The 15,407-nt window shown below is 41.2% G+C and overlaps 1 protein-coding gene across 2 annotated transcripts in view; it reads left to right on the forward strand.

Annotated features, from left to right (window-relative positions):
• Positions 1–292: 292 nt before the first annotated feature.
• Positions 293–15,407, forward strand: part of LOC310997107 (rho GTPase-activating protein 7) — a 36,260-nt gene continuing 21,145 nt past the window's right edge. For both annotated transcript variants that reach the window (XM_083986719.1, XM_083986720.1), the window contains exons 1-5: positions 293–520; positions 11,227–11,298; positions 11,423–11,504; positions 13,516–13,579; positions 14,797–15,407. In XM_083986719.1, the coding sequence (XP_083842845.1) occupies positions 508–520; positions 11,227–11,298; positions 11,423–11,504; positions 13,516–13,579; positions 14,797–15,407 (842 nt within the window). In that variant the 5' untranslated portion in view covers positions 293–507. The remainder of the gene's footprint in view (positions 521–11,226; positions 11,299–11,422; positions 11,505–13,515; positions 13,580–14,796) is intronic.

Consider the following 15,407-nt stretch of genomic DNA (forward strand, 5'->3'; position numbering starts at 1 on the left):
GAGGTCACTCCTGTACCAAGTGGGCTGCCAGCTCACTCTGGGATCCAACATTTCCTTCCAGGGAGGGTCAGAAACATTCACACTTTACAGATTTTATCTCCCAAATTTCACTGTCCTGTCCACGATTTCTTCCACATGTCACATGGACACAAAAATTACCAAGTAATTTCAGCCACCCCAGGCCGGCGCTTGGGTGTCTGAAGTGTTTCCCTTGGGTTATTTTTAGGACATCCCCCTCCTGGTGGTTCAGATGGTCCGGTCTGGGCCAGAGGAAGGGGAGTGGTAGGGGAAAGGGGAAATCTTCAACAATGACTTCATTAACACGATGCCCAACATGACCAGCACAACTGGACTTTACTGCTCCGTTACAACACTGGATATATGACCTTTCCTTTTTGGATTTAATCCCTTGAAACTCATTGTTTTATCTACACCCACATGACCTGTAAAGTCTAACATGGAAGTTTGCTGAAGTTCCCTCCATCCAAGACTTCAGACCTCAGAAGCATGTTGATCACAAGTGAGTACATGTTCAGTTATATGTGTTGTGTTGTGTTGTGTTGTGTTGTGTTGTGTTGTGTTGTGTTGTGTTGTGTTGTGTTGTGTTGTGTTGTGTTGTGTTGTGTTGTGTTGTGTTGTGTTGTGTTGCATGACAGACAGGAAGAAAATGAGGACCTCGGCTTCTTAATGCCTGTTTTTTTGTTTTGTTTTGTTTTTTGATGGCAACTGACAATTGGTGCTTGATGACATTCATTAAGTTAATGGTTGCTAATTAGCTTATCAAGTTGTAATTAATGAGGGACCTAACTGAGCCTTGATTAGACTGCATATGGCTTCAGGGCTACTCTTCATGGTGGAGTTTAGCCTCTGCTTTTCAAGTTATTCTTTGAGTAAAATCACTATCAGCAGTGAAAAATCTAACTGGAATAAGGCTGTTCTTGATTCATGAGGGAGAAAAATAAGGAATTCAAAGCACTCCAGTATCGACTGAGAGTTCTTTATTGTTTGAAAGTCGTAGGCCTGAAAACATCATGAGAGCGGTTTTGAACTCTGGGAGAATAAAAGCTTTTTCTCTGGCAGGAAGAGCGTAGGAATCGCTCTGAATGTGCGTGGGCAACTTTCAAAATGTGGCATATTGGAGGGAACTGATCATGCGTTACTGTAGATACAATCAAAAAAAAAGAATCCAACTTTGTAATATAACTTTTATGTCTAAAAACTTTAAAGTACTCACCTGTTGGTGAAGTATTACACTGTGCAAATTAGTCAAAAACCTTTGGCTTTACTTTTGAAATGTCTTATTGCTTTCAACGGTAACTTCTATGGATATTACATAACACGTACTGTAGTAGTCATGTATCAGTGAATTAAACTGTGTCTGTGATTAAATTGATATATTGAAGACATTAATGAGAGGGAAACTGTAATGATAATGATAGCCTACTGTTGCCTAAGTTTGCAGTTTCACAGGCAATAGTGATTCAACTGAAGCCTTGCAGTTGTAGGCCTGTTTGAGCGAAACAAGGTGTTAAAATAACCTTTTTTCTTTAATGTGTCAGAATGTCTGTACTGTAGAACATGTTCAGTAAATGATTGGACTGCAGTCAAAGAAATACTGCTATCAGGGTTCAACGGTTCTTTTGTGATAATGAATTCTTCTCTCTCTTACCTGAATACATACAGCATAAGTTGTAAATGGAGAGTTTCACATCTTAATTGCATTGCATTCTGGTCCTTTCCTACTAAGCCCTCACAGCATTGGGGTGTCTGCTTTTCATTTCTTTTAACATTAATGTACAATGATGACTAAAGAGTCTTTGATTGTGACACCAAAGCCAGATTGTCAGTGTGATGCTGTTGATGGTTAGATAGCTGAAAGTGTTTGGTGTGAGCAAACGACTCTGTAGGTGCTGAAGATATCTGTGTGGTGTCACTTTATCTTCATTACCACATATTCGTGGGAATAGTCCGAAAAAACAAGGTGCAGTACTGTAGGTGGTATCTCATAAATAATAATATAGTTTATCAGTGAACTTTTTTTCATCAAAAACACCTTAACTTTGGATTTGGACTTTATGCATTTTTTAAAACTGTGTGGTCAAATCCCACACTCAGCCCTGATGGTGTTTACCTTGCCTGAACAGTTAATGAGCTGCAGTTGTTTATGCACAAGTGGCTCATCAACTTTGAAAAATGTAAACACCTATGGGACAACTTAAACTTTCGGATTCAATGTAGAGTTTAGAAATTTGTACTCCAAACTATCCACCTATTTGTACTGAATAATTTAGTGCCAGCTGATTAACAACATCAAGTCTTTTTTTCCTTTGTTTACCTCATTAAAGTTACTGAGAGACTTATAAAGTATGGAAAATTATCCAGTCATGCTTACATTACTAAAATTATGGGTCTTTTCTTAAATCAGAATGGGTGTCCACCATCTTGACCAAAGCACCCTTCCAACAGAAAACTTCTAGTTAGTATACTCCACCTCTGAGATTCACTCCAGTTCCATGTTTGCTAACATAACCTCTGCAAGCTGGACAAAGGAAAATTAAGCCAAACGTGGTGTCTTACAGAAAAAGCACAAGTTTGTTTTTGTAATAGCCTAAATACTTTGGCATTTATGTTTATCAAGCTGGCAAGCAGGTTGAGGAGACTGATACCAACCTTAAATCTGTCCAGTAAATATGAAATTATCACACAGCTTAGCTTAAAAGAGCTACTTGTAAATTTTGTAGTTGATATCTATAACCATCCAGGATATGATCCACATTTGCTGGTGCTGCTGTTTCTTTGGTTGGGGCCAGAGAAGCTGTTTCCCTCTATTTCTCCTAAGATAAATGGCTGCTGACTGTGGTCTTATATTTGATGGACAGAGTGGTATCGATCTCTTCATCAAACTCTCCGCCAGAAAGTGAGTGAGCACTTTTCCCAAAATGTCAAACTATTCCTTTAAGCATATTATATCAATATGTTCATCTAAATCTGCTCCACTCAAATCCTATGAAACCCAAAAACTATTCCTCAGCTTTGCAGACACCTGCCTAAAAACTTTGTGAGCTCACTTCGTAGCTTAACCACCTCTGCAGAACTACGTCAGCTTCCATTAAATGGAGGTCAAGAGGATGTTGAGTGAAACTTACAGCTGCATTTGTGCCTCTGATTAATGCAGAAACCAGTTCAGATGGATAATCTAGTGGAAATCTGACAGTCTGATGTTTTTACCATCAGTTTTTTAGGTCAGAAGCAAAGGCCAGTGGCAGGCAAGCAGACTAGAAAAGTTTATATTAAGGCCTTAATCATACAACTTCAAATTCATCTCTTGTACAGCTTGAATAAAACAATGCTTGTGGTGGAAGGGGAGCCTAGTTGCCTGCGGTGTCTTTCTGGCCATTTCCTCAGTGATGATCAATTAAAACAGATCGCCAACCGAAACCTCCCACACCACAATGAAGCAGAAAACTATTTGAGTCTGATATGTACAGTAATCAGTGTTTTTTAGGCACGACATAGAAATAAGGACAGGCAGGGTCATGTTTCCAAAAATTTAATATAACTCAAATAAAGTCTTAAAAACTAACTTTTATAGGTAAACTATCAGTAGCTGTTGGCAGATGACCTGAGAAGCTAATTTTGGAGGCAGAACAGATGAAGTGCTCCAATATTAAAGAAAATAAAGAAATCTTCCCCCACTGTGTTTTGCTTGGCCCGCTGACAGCTGGTTAGCTGCCCAGCAGCACATAGCTGGGCTGTGTCATATCTGTTTCTACGAAATGCCCCTGTAGTCCCTCCAATTTGCATCATGGTAACCCGAGAGCACTCATCTGAGCTCGGTGAAGCCGTTTTTCCACTGGCACTGAGGCCCAGGACAGAGTGTTGTTAGCAACGGAGGGCAACAGTGCACGGGAGTTATTATACTGTACCTAGGTATGAGCTAATGCAGCTGTATACCTGCCAGCTGAGGTTGGGGAAATGGTCGTGCTCAATGATTGTGTGTGTGTCTTTGTGTGGCCTTATCCCTTAAAAAATTTAATGAAGACTGAAATCTTTCAAATTATGGCAACGATGCTCTAACAACATTCAGTGCAAGGAGACTCATTTAAACAGGGGAAACAAAGTGGAGTGAGAATAAAGATGAAAACAAATAACAGTTAAATGTGACAACTGTCAAAGTGTCAGTTATATATTTATCTTGGATTATTGTGATAATCCATCCCCAATCATGACCTGTGGCTCGACTCTTTATATAACAAACAGGTGTAGTAGGAGGTGCATCCGGACCGTGATTCTGATACCACTTAATCTCTTAGTTGAGTTGGAGGAATGTATAACCTGACTGCAGCGCTGATGTTTCACAGCAGCTGAAGCTCCATTGCCTGTCGAAAAAAAAAAAAGTGGGATTGTTTTGTTTGGGTTTTTTTTTTTTTATCCCTTTTATTTCACATTGAGAAAAAGCAGGCGTCAAGATCTCCGTCACAGTGGCCGTCATGACGTTATCTGTGGAATCTCTTGCTTTTGGTTTACAGTGTCTGTCAGGGACAGGGTCAAGTTTGGTCATGTGTCACTCAGCGGAACACCCTCATACTAGCACACTGATTTTTCCCCAGGGGCTTTAGAAAGTCTGATCACTCTTAGGTTGGTCTTTAAAGAAGAAATGGCTGCATTAGCTTGTGGCATTTTATCATGTGCAGAGCAAATAATAGCAGAGTTGTACAGAAATCAGACGTAGAGCATAGGCTGCTGATTGAAAATGGAAACCCGTGGGAAAGGCTCTGAAACCACCATCTATGTTCAGGCCGATGCTCAATAGGTCATAATTAATGAATTATATAATTACCAGCTCCTATTGGTCAGAGCTGAAGTGCTTTGTTATTTCAATAATGCTGAAGTCAGAAGTGGCCACATTAGCTGAGATCTATTACGGTAGTTGAGTGAAATGAGTAACAGCAATTTGTGGGGGTGAGTTATAACAGCACAGTTAATTACCAATCTGCATAAAGGACTTTAACCTCCTCAACCTGACAGGCCGTGTGGTTTGTGATTACAAATTGTGCTTAAAAAATCAATTTGCTTGCAGTTTGATTTCATTGATTAATTAAGTACAATTAAAGATCCATTAAGTCCTTTACAATATGTCATGCTATCAATGTAAATCAGGTATATCCTGTCTCTGTTGGTCATGTGGCTGAAATGAATGCAGTCTGTTGTAATGCATAAGTATCAGGCAGATTGGATGTTGATCAGTTTTGAAGTGTGTGTTATTTTTGTTCTTTGCTGCTTTATTTGTTTGTTACAGGTTATAATGTAATTACTTTTTCTCTTGGTTAATTAACGTGGGCTTTGGGGCTCCCTCAGGGTCACACTATGCTGTTTCATTCAAATGAAAGTTGCTCACCCAGCAAATTTCACAAAAACGCAAACCTTAATAATTAACCTTCTCCACAGTGAGATGTGTCCTGTCAACACTTTTACATTTGTGCATTTTTAAAATGGAGTTATGTGGTAAAATGCTTATCTGGGCCAGAGGGGATTTTTAGTTATAGTTTTAGTTATATGAGCTTCTCCTGGCTGTTTATTCATTGAGCTTATGTATATAATAGACTTGTCACAAATTTATTTTAACTAATTTGCTTTGATAATCACTGGAAATCACTCTAGGATCCACCACTGAGATTTTCTAGACATTTAAACAGCTTCATATACAATATGTGAACATTTTGCTAGTAGAGATGCAACAACATCTTATTTTTGAGTTTAAGAAGAATATTAGAGTGTTTTTTTGTAGGTTGTATCTTGAAGGTTCCTGGTTTGCCATAAAACTATGTGTCCATAGACACTGTAGTTATGTGTTATGTTGCGTTGTACTGTACACACACTCACAAACACGAGTCACACAGTGCAGTTTTTAGTGTTTGTCCCTGCGGCCATTTGTGACCACAGACATTTTAACCATCCCCTCGCCAAGCCGACTGGATGAGAAGGGGAATTACCAGAAGAGAAAATCAGGGGAAACTTGCTCACCGTTTTGACAGCTGACATACCTCTGATCTTCAACCACACCTCTGGAGTCCAGCAACCCTCCCTGTGAGACGCTTTCAAGCATCTACCACCTGAACTGTAAGCAGAGCGGTGACTGCACTTTATCCCCCACCACCAGTGGATGTTTAGCGGGGTGTAAAAATGGTGTGAAAGCCTTCAGACATCAGTTAAACATTGGACTTTGAAGGGAGGGAGCTTTTCAGGAATATGGCTGAGGCAGTTTGAGCCTTTTGTAGATTTGATGAGACACAGAGAGCACAGCCCCTACTCACCTGGAACACCTATACATTTTTTAAGTTTAAATCCTCATAAGTAAGCAGGGACACGTTGTATAGGATGGCAGAATGTGCCGCAGCTTTTATCAGTTTCTCTTCTGTTGTACAGTACGTGGGAGCAAATGTTTGATGGGAAGACATTTTCACATGGTTGTGTTGTCTAGTTCTCTACCCGTCTACATGCTGCTTGGTTGGCATCAAAACCTTGTCATAGCTCATTACCATAACCTTGCAATGACCTTTTTCTAGCACCCACACTGCCCAAGTTGCACCACTGATGCAGAGAGGCGATGACTCACATGGAAGATGAATGGCTCCTGGTCACTCTAATGTTCCACATTTAAAGAGTTTATTCTTCATATAAAATCCAAAAGATTGTTATACTCTTTCTCACATATATGCTTCTCCAAATCAGGATCAACCCCCCTCCAATCCAGTTACACTTAACCGAATGGCCTTTTTACCTCTAAATATATACTTTTACTCCTTGAATTGTTTCTTCCAAGTTGATGTTCTTGTTTTTGTTTTTCTTTCAGTTTTGGTTTAAGATTAGCTGCAAGACACATTATGGTGATAAATGACTGATAATCAAGGTTTGATTATGATTTTTCTCAGCCTTAACTCTTGAGGATGATCTTGTACACCACTGTGACAGAGTGTCATCAGCCTCAAGAGGAATAAGCTATGTCAAAAAGGAACATCAAGTCTTTTCAAGTAATTTGCTGTGATTGCCCTGACAAAAGTAAACTTTAATCCCTAATTCACCCTCATTTATGGTGAGTAGTAACTCTGAGCTCCAGGTCTGAGCTTTGGCGGCTAGACAAACATAAACACCCAAACACAAACGGTACACCGAGCACGTAACCCCCCGCCATCCCCTGTAGCTCTCAGCATCCAGGCGCACGCCGTCCAGCTTCCTGGCGCTAGCAGGGTGGAGTGGACTAATCACACATCCAAATCTCTTATCAGGGCCCAGAGGGGCCAAATCACAACTTCCTCACAGACAAAGTCATTTGGAAAGGGAAGAGGCCACTGCCTGCTGTGGTCATGCTCAAACCCAGGAGCAGATACCATCACTTATGCAAACGCTGGAGTCGAGCGGAGAGGGGCCCCTGAATGTGGCAATTGAAGTCAGTGACCAAAAAAGTAGGCTGAGTTTAAGGTTTATTGTTGTTTCTGACAGGTGCAGAGTGTTTTGTTGCTCACAAGAGTCATAATTCATGCAACAATTAGGTCAGATATATATTAAGGCCGTTCACTTCAATCTTGGGCCTCAGAGAACAGATGTGTATGTTCGTTCCACCTTGTTGTTCCAGCCTGTCCATATGAAATGATTTGTTGTCATCAAAGACGTAGGTCCATGTTCAAACTGTAACAGGATTTCCTTCCCCTTACACCTTCTTTCTTTTGTGAGGGGGTTTGTTTTTCTGATTAATTGTTGATTATAGCTTACTTTAGGCAGCTCTGATGTCATGCAGTCGGATTTGTAGACAACATGTTCATGAGAAACGTGCAATGAAGCAGATTGGACACAATCAATTTTAGCAATATAATGCACAATTGAGCTGAAGTTTTTTGCAATTTCAAATGTGCAACTAAATGTAGTGGTTTCCTCTATGAAGACAAAGGGGCATTATTGCTGTTTAATGTAGCAGCATAGGTGGCTTGTTTGTACTAGCCTATGTCTCATTCCCTAATATTACATTACATATGACATTATGTTTTTTTTATAATATTTTACTGTAGAATTAGCACCTAATAAATGAACAACATTTGCTAGAAACTTAAAATCCCAGCAGTGTCAGGAAATGTTGTAACATATTTTAAAGCTAGCAAAGACAATCAGTTGGAAATGATAAAGCAAACAACAAGAAACGTTCTGCATGTCTTTAGAGAAAATTAATCAAAAGTCCAGAAATCCAAATGGTCTCCTGAGATGAGCTGGCACTTCATGTGGACTCCAAATATTTGATTTCCTCCTCCTCAACTTGTTGATATGCAGGTGATCACAGGCCGAAGGGTGGGTTGGTAAACATGAACACGCTGTGTGCAGTTTACTGATGGGGGCTCTTGCAGGATTTCTGCATTTTGATGTCTAAATTTGTGTTGGAGCCTCCAAGTTGGCCAAGATGCAAACCCAAATACCTTGTAGCATGTAAGGAATCTAAGAAAATCTACTTTTTCTTTTCGTCCGGGTTCGATTGATTCCTTTGCCTGGCACTCCTTTAACACAGTCGTATGCCTACAGTGCAACTGTAATCCATTTTTATCCACAACTGCCCTGGATTGATTTGAGTCTAAATGCTTTACTCAGGGACCCTGATATAATTCTATTAATAATAATCATTCTCTTTCCCTACTAAGATTTTCCCTGCAGGCTTTAAGGACTCAAACATTTTCACCAAAGCCTCGGCTCTGAGCCACTATTGCCTTAAAGCAGGATATTAGAGGCCTATTTAAAGTGGAAAACTGGTTTAAATGACTGTAGCTTTTCAACTTGTGACCCTGAAGGTTGCAAAAAAAAAAGGTGGTGTGGGTGCCTTGCTAAGTTCAGGGGCTCTGTCTGTGGTAGATTCACATATCCCTGGATTTACAGAACCTCTCATGGACAAGTGAGACCGTCGCTTGGCAAGCACACTTGATCCCCTTTCTATCTCAAGTGTCACATCCCCATCGTGACGCCGGAAAATAGGCTTAGAGCTCTGATGTTTAACCAGCAGGTTATGTGAAGGGTATACATACTTATGGTAATTCCTCTGTGTTTTACTATTCAGTCTTTAATTTACATTGCCTGTTCCTGACTTTGAGTCAGTTTCTCTGTCTGTCTTTCCCTTCTGTCATTTTGAAGACTGCCATATTCTCTGAATTCCCCTCCCTCAGTGTTTACATATCTGGGCCATCTGCTTTGTGTCACGCTGTTCTCCTGACCCCTGGGGAGGATCTAAGGGGGAAACAGCGAGACCGCATCATAAGCCAAGTTTCCATCCTGCTGTCAAGTGAATTTTAGGCAAACTTTTGAAAAGTCACAAAGAATAAAATGTGAATTAAGCGCCTTTCATTCATCTTGGCTGAATGAATAAGTAGGCAGTAAAAACACAACAACCAGACAAGAAGTGTTTGAAGAACCGATCAGTCATGGGCAAACTGCTGTTGTTGTTCTTTAGTGTCGGCTAATGTCGGCCATATTTCATGCTGTCTGAATATGAAAACAAGAAATGCCCTTGGCGATATTCTACCCACGACGGTGCCTCTTATGCATGGCGAGAGAGCAGGTTTAACATTTCAGGGAGGGACGTGGTGGGCAAATATTTTCAGACCCCTCAGAAAATCCACATCCTCTTCTGAGCTTTGCTGCCAGACTGAGAAAGTGATTTCTGTCGCTGCTGAATGTAAACACCCCGGATCAACAAAACACTCTTTATGCTTCAAGTGACAATGTTTTGTTTTTTCTCCACTCAGCCTTTTCTAATACAGTCTGTCAAATTTCCACAAACGTACTTGACTGCAGTGGAGTGTGTGTGAGAATGCGCACCGGTACTCTAATGCATTCATTTCTAAAGGTACTACAGTATTTGTAAGTTTTGCTATTGCTATATCTGCCTCTGTGGCTCAGATGTTTATATCAAAGCTAGCTGACGCTGGGGCGTCGTTTAGCTCAGTTGGTAGAGCAGTGTTGAGGCTACAGTCCTCGCTGCAGGCGGCCCCAGTTCAAATCCCACATCAAGCTGCCCTTTCCTGCATGTCATCCCCCTCTCTCTGCCTCCCCATTTCCTGTCTTTCTCTCTCTCTACTGTGCTGTCCATTAAAAGGCAAAAAAAGCCCAAAAAATATACTTTTTAAAAAATCTAGCTGATGCTATAGGCAGGTATTTCTCACATAAACACACATATAAAAACAGATTAGTGTATCAGTGTATTTAATACACTTTAATCAGAGAAAAGGATTTAATTTAATCCCTTAAAACCCACTGAATTCAAAGCAACATGACCTGCAGGCCAGTGGAGTTGCCATTGCACATCAATGTCATAACCAGCCAGTGTTGATGTAAAGTGGTGTTCCTGCTTTTTTTTAACTAAGCACGCTGGATTAGTTTTGTGTTGTTTACAACTTAAACATCAGAAAGAAAGTGTGGTCAAGTTTAAAACTTTAGGGATGTTATGAAATACTTCCATATACAGTACTGACTGTCAAAACTATAGGGAGCTGTAAACTCCCCAAAAATAAATGAATTCAAATACTTAGTCACAATAAGTTATAATATTTTATGAAATAAAGTATACATTAATTTCAGTTCTACACTGATAACAACAAAAGGAGCAGAAAAATGGTGATGATGAGATGAGAGTAGCAATTCCACATGAAGACATTGAAGATGTGAGGGTGCTGCAAACCAGGATGTTCTCTGTAGAGCATCTGAGAGTTTGACTGTGATATTGGAAGAAGGACACTCTGTTATCAGCATCATATTTACTAAGGTCTTGTTGAAACTGAAGCTGGAGACTGTGACACTCCTTTAGGATGGGCATCAGTAGCAAATGAGAAGCGCATGAGAACTTTCCTGTTGATGTGCCACAACATCCACAGCAGCAGCAGCAGCCTCAGGGAGACGGATCAAAAGCAGATGATAGAAGATGAAGAGGAGGCAAACATGAAAAAGCCTCTTTTCTGTCTCTCTCAGAAGCACCGATCCCCACTCTCAGCCAATTACCAGTAATTAAAATGGCCTCTTTGGCCTCAGAGATAATTAATAGCCTGTATGTGCCTCCTTTTTTTTTTACCCAAATGCAAATGTAATTAAACTTCATAAACAGGCGACTGATTAAGTGCAAATATTTGCCCTCTTAAAGCGGGCGGAGCATGAAATGATTATAATTGAATCAAATGCTGTTTTCCCTCTCACTGTTTGCAGAGATTGAAGCTAAGGAGGCCTGTGATTGGCTGCGCGCGGCCGGCTTTCCTCAATATGTGCAATTATTCAAAGGTAAATATGAAGCTGTTAATGTAATCCTGTGCAGAGTCAGCTCTGAGATGTAACAGACCACAGCCAGGCGAAGTCTTGGATGCTGCTGTCTTACTGTGTCATTTGTCTTCTGTTTGTGTGTCAGACTGCAGGTTCCCCATTGACATCGAGTGGGCAAAGCGTGATCACCACTTCCTGGATAAGGATGCTCTCCATTCGCTCTGCAGGTAACCAATATGTGCAACTAACTGTGTAGGTGCATCCATGTCCAACACAGTAGGTGTGGGCTGGTAGCCTGGTATATACTGTGAAGAAGAGCCCAATACACCAAACAGGTGTTGTGCTCAATATACTACGAGTCTGTACTAGTACTACAGTTGGAGAGTGAAATCTTTGTGTAATTTGTGATCCCTCCACCACCACACACATGCACAGCAACTCACACTCACAAACTGGCATGAAACCTCCTGATTTTTACCATTTGACTACTTTAATCACTGTGCTAAAGAGGATATACTGTATTAACAGAGAACAGGACTAATGTCAAATTGTAAACTAAGACATCTGTTTATTCACAGATTAATTAATTGAATCGCTACATGGACAAGTGTAGCCATAGTCTCTAGTGTATTATCCAATGGATACTCTGACTCCACTCCAGTTTGTGATGACATGGTGAATATTTCAAGGAAGTCTCATCCAAGTGACACAAAACTCTCACGTCACTCCCAGCTGAAAATCGTATCAATTTGTTGTTGCTGTAGTTCTTACCCTGTAAAGGTGTTCGTAGGGTGTGACATCACTGTGTGACTGAGCATGCATGCACTTTACCTCACTTTACTACTGGAGGCAGGGCCGGCCCGTGGCATAGGCCGTATAGGCAAATGCTAAGGGCGCCGTCCATCCAGGGGGCGCCAGCGCCACAAATGGGAAAGAAAAAAAAGTGTAACTTTCACTATTTTTAGGTACTATTATTTCTTAATACAAAAAATAACCCCACGTTAATTTAAATGCAAAGCAATACCTATTAAAAAGTAATAATATAATATGTTACAACATTACTTTCGCCCCCCCCCCCTCTCTCCCCCACATGCCCATTGGTACTGCCCTCCGCTCTCCCCGCAGTCACACACACAGCAGAGGTACCTGTCTGCAGCAGGAATGCTTTCAAGCCGTTTTCTTGTTAGAAACGCCACATTTTTAATTAGATGTGTGGATACTTGGTTGCATTAATCCTCAAAGTCGGCACAAATGCCAGCTCGTTTGCGCGAACGTCTCGATATGTTTTTGTTTATATTTCGGTCATTTTACGCCGCCCTTGACGACCTGTCAATCAAAAGAACAGCTGTGAAGCGCTTCGAACCCGCAGAATCGTTAGGAGAGAGAGAAGCAGTGAGGAGGATGACGGTGCTTCAGAGGCTGAAAGTTCTGACTCATTTGATGAGGAAGATATTGAAAAAAGAAGAGAGAGTTGAGACTTCAGCCTGCTCAGACAGCAGGGCCACAGCTCCAGCTCTGTACACAGACCTGCTGAGCTCTCAAACCATTTTTTTTTTTTTTTTTTTACCTCTCAAACAGCACCACAGTGACAACACATGGAGGGTACATTATATAGGTTAAATATTGTAAATGTTGTGTTTTTTGTCTGTTTAGTTGATATTTTGTTTGGAGAAAAAAAGCTAATTTCTCATTTAGGGCTACACACATCTCATGAAGTTTGAAATGTAATGTTAAGTCAATATTTAGCTTCTTTTATTTTACATTTGAGACATTTGGTGAAAATAGAATGACAGATAACATTTATGCTCAAAAAGCAATTTCACAAAATTTCATTTTAACGTGTTTTCCACACGTATCTATTAGCTTTTATTCATACAGTATATTCCACGGGGGCGGCGCCTGGGAGTAATCTCGCCTAGGGCACCAAAATGGCTAGAGCCGGGCCTGACTGGAGGTTTGGTGCCTTGATGATGGGCAACAGGTTTATTCTGCTGATCCAGGGATTAAACCAGCTCATCATGTCAAAGGCCACTGCGGTAGCACATCCAGCCCCTGTACCTGTGTATGTTACATATGATAAATGTTAATGTAGGAAATTCCTCCAACACCATGCTGTGATGACAGATGATGCGGTTGCACAGTGCAGCTGTATATATACTGCATGAAAAAGATGTGTTTATCAGAGAGCTAGTATCATGTCAGTCTAACCACCATGCCCCGCTCTTCTTCCCCTTACAGGAGATTAAGCACTTTAAACAAATGTGTGGAAATGAGGCTGGAGCCGCGCAGATCCAAACGCAGGGTGAGTGTTGACAGTCAACGCAGCAGGACTCTCGTATCGAAGCAGCAGAGGGCATCACACCATGAAATCTGCTCGTTAAGCATCACTTGATTTTAACTGATATAAACTGACAGGTCCTCCACATCCTCCTCATCATCATCCTCGTCAGTGGAGTCTCTTTCTAGGAGGATGTGGAGATCAGGCAAGAAAGTGAAAAGAAAAAGGGGACATGAAAAGCTGAACGAATCATCTTCGAGACACATGGAATTTGAAAGCCTTGAGGTTCAGATAATTAAAACATAAGTTATATTTTATCTCATAATTAATTTTTTTTTTAAAGATTTTAAGATCAAGTTACTTGTTTAACAAAAGTCACTAATAGTAGCCTCTAAATGTGAATATAATGTAGTAGGCCTATATATAATAGTTAAGAATCGTTTTGTGTGACTGTAAAGTCTGTATTCTGCACTGTTTTGTTACATTTTATTCATTTAAAAATCAAAACAATTATTTGACTCATTGTACTGTCACTTCAGTATCAGCAGTTTTCAGATTTCAGGACATATGAGCAGAGGGCTTTATTTATACTGCAGTATAAATAGGTCCACGCAGTATAAAGGTTGATGTCCATGTGTAGTGTTATTATAGGTCAGGTCTAGGTTCTATTTTAATACTGAAAATGTACAGTATCAAAGCTTCAGTCCACAAAGTAACACACAGCCTGTATTCAGAAACTAAGCCTGACCCCACCAAGCTCCAACCACCTGGACCCACCATCCAACACTTTCCACCAGGATTTGGTTTCTCTGTGTGTTTTACCTGAAATCTGCTACATTTTTACTTAGTCACAACTCAGTGATATCAACATTTTAGATATGGAACCTCCATAGAAATAGATGTAGATGAAATCAGTGAACTGGCCCTTAAGGTCAAACAGTTTTGCTGTTTCATCATTGAATATTTATTTTATTGTAAAAACAATGTGACCACATTTTAAAGTCTAAATAGCCCACCTAACAACACTTGCTTGTATAAATGTTTGTATAAATTATTCAGAACATCTCTATGCATCTGTGTACATATTAGACCTCTGTGTTTGTTTGAGTCTCTTATTCTGTTTGCAGACTGTGTGCATGTCCCTCCTCTGCATATATTAGTGCTGTTACTGTGTGTTTGTATAATATGCAGATTCATTGTAAGCTCTTGTCTGTTTGCCTGAACCCTCCCTCCCCCTCCAGGTTGTCGACTGCGACGAGGAGGACTTGTGCGCCATCAGCCCCAATTGGAGCTACGACAGGCGGACACGGCGATGGCAACGTCTGGACTCCGCCATGGACGTGCTTCGACTGACCGAGAGCCCCACCGGACGCCAGGACGCGTGTCTTTGTGACGTCAGCAACCACCACGACTTCTGTTCTATTCACAGCACCAGCAGCACTGACAGCGAAGGCCACGACGGACACCACAAGACTCACAGACGACCTGTCGCTTCAGAAAATGCTACTGCCAGCACCCCAGATGACCTGGAGACCAGCAGGAGCTCCTCCCGTTGCTCCTCCACCAACAAGACCCACTCCCTGGACACCTCCTTCAGTGGACCCCCCTCCCCTGGGGAAAGCGGTGGGGGATCATCCACCATGAGTCTGGAAGCTGAGGCCTGTTTCCCAGACAAACCTCCCAGGAAAAAGTGCACTAGTCTGCTGAGGAAGATGGAGAAACTGAGGCTGAGGGGGACGACGGGACTCCTCCCCCCTGGACACAGCGGCGGCAGTCGGGCCCGGCAGGTAATAAGCGGGCCGGTCCTGATCCAGGAGGAGGACAGGATGGAGAGGCTGCACTGCCCATCAAG

The sequence above is a fragment of the Trachurus trachurus genome (assembly GCF_905171665.1).
Source record: "Trachurus trachurus genome assembly, chromosome: 14".
In the NCBI taxonomy this organism is placed as follows: domain Eukaryota; kingdom Metazoa; phylum Chordata; class Actinopteri; order Carangiformes; family Carangidae; genus Trachurus; species Trachurus trachurus.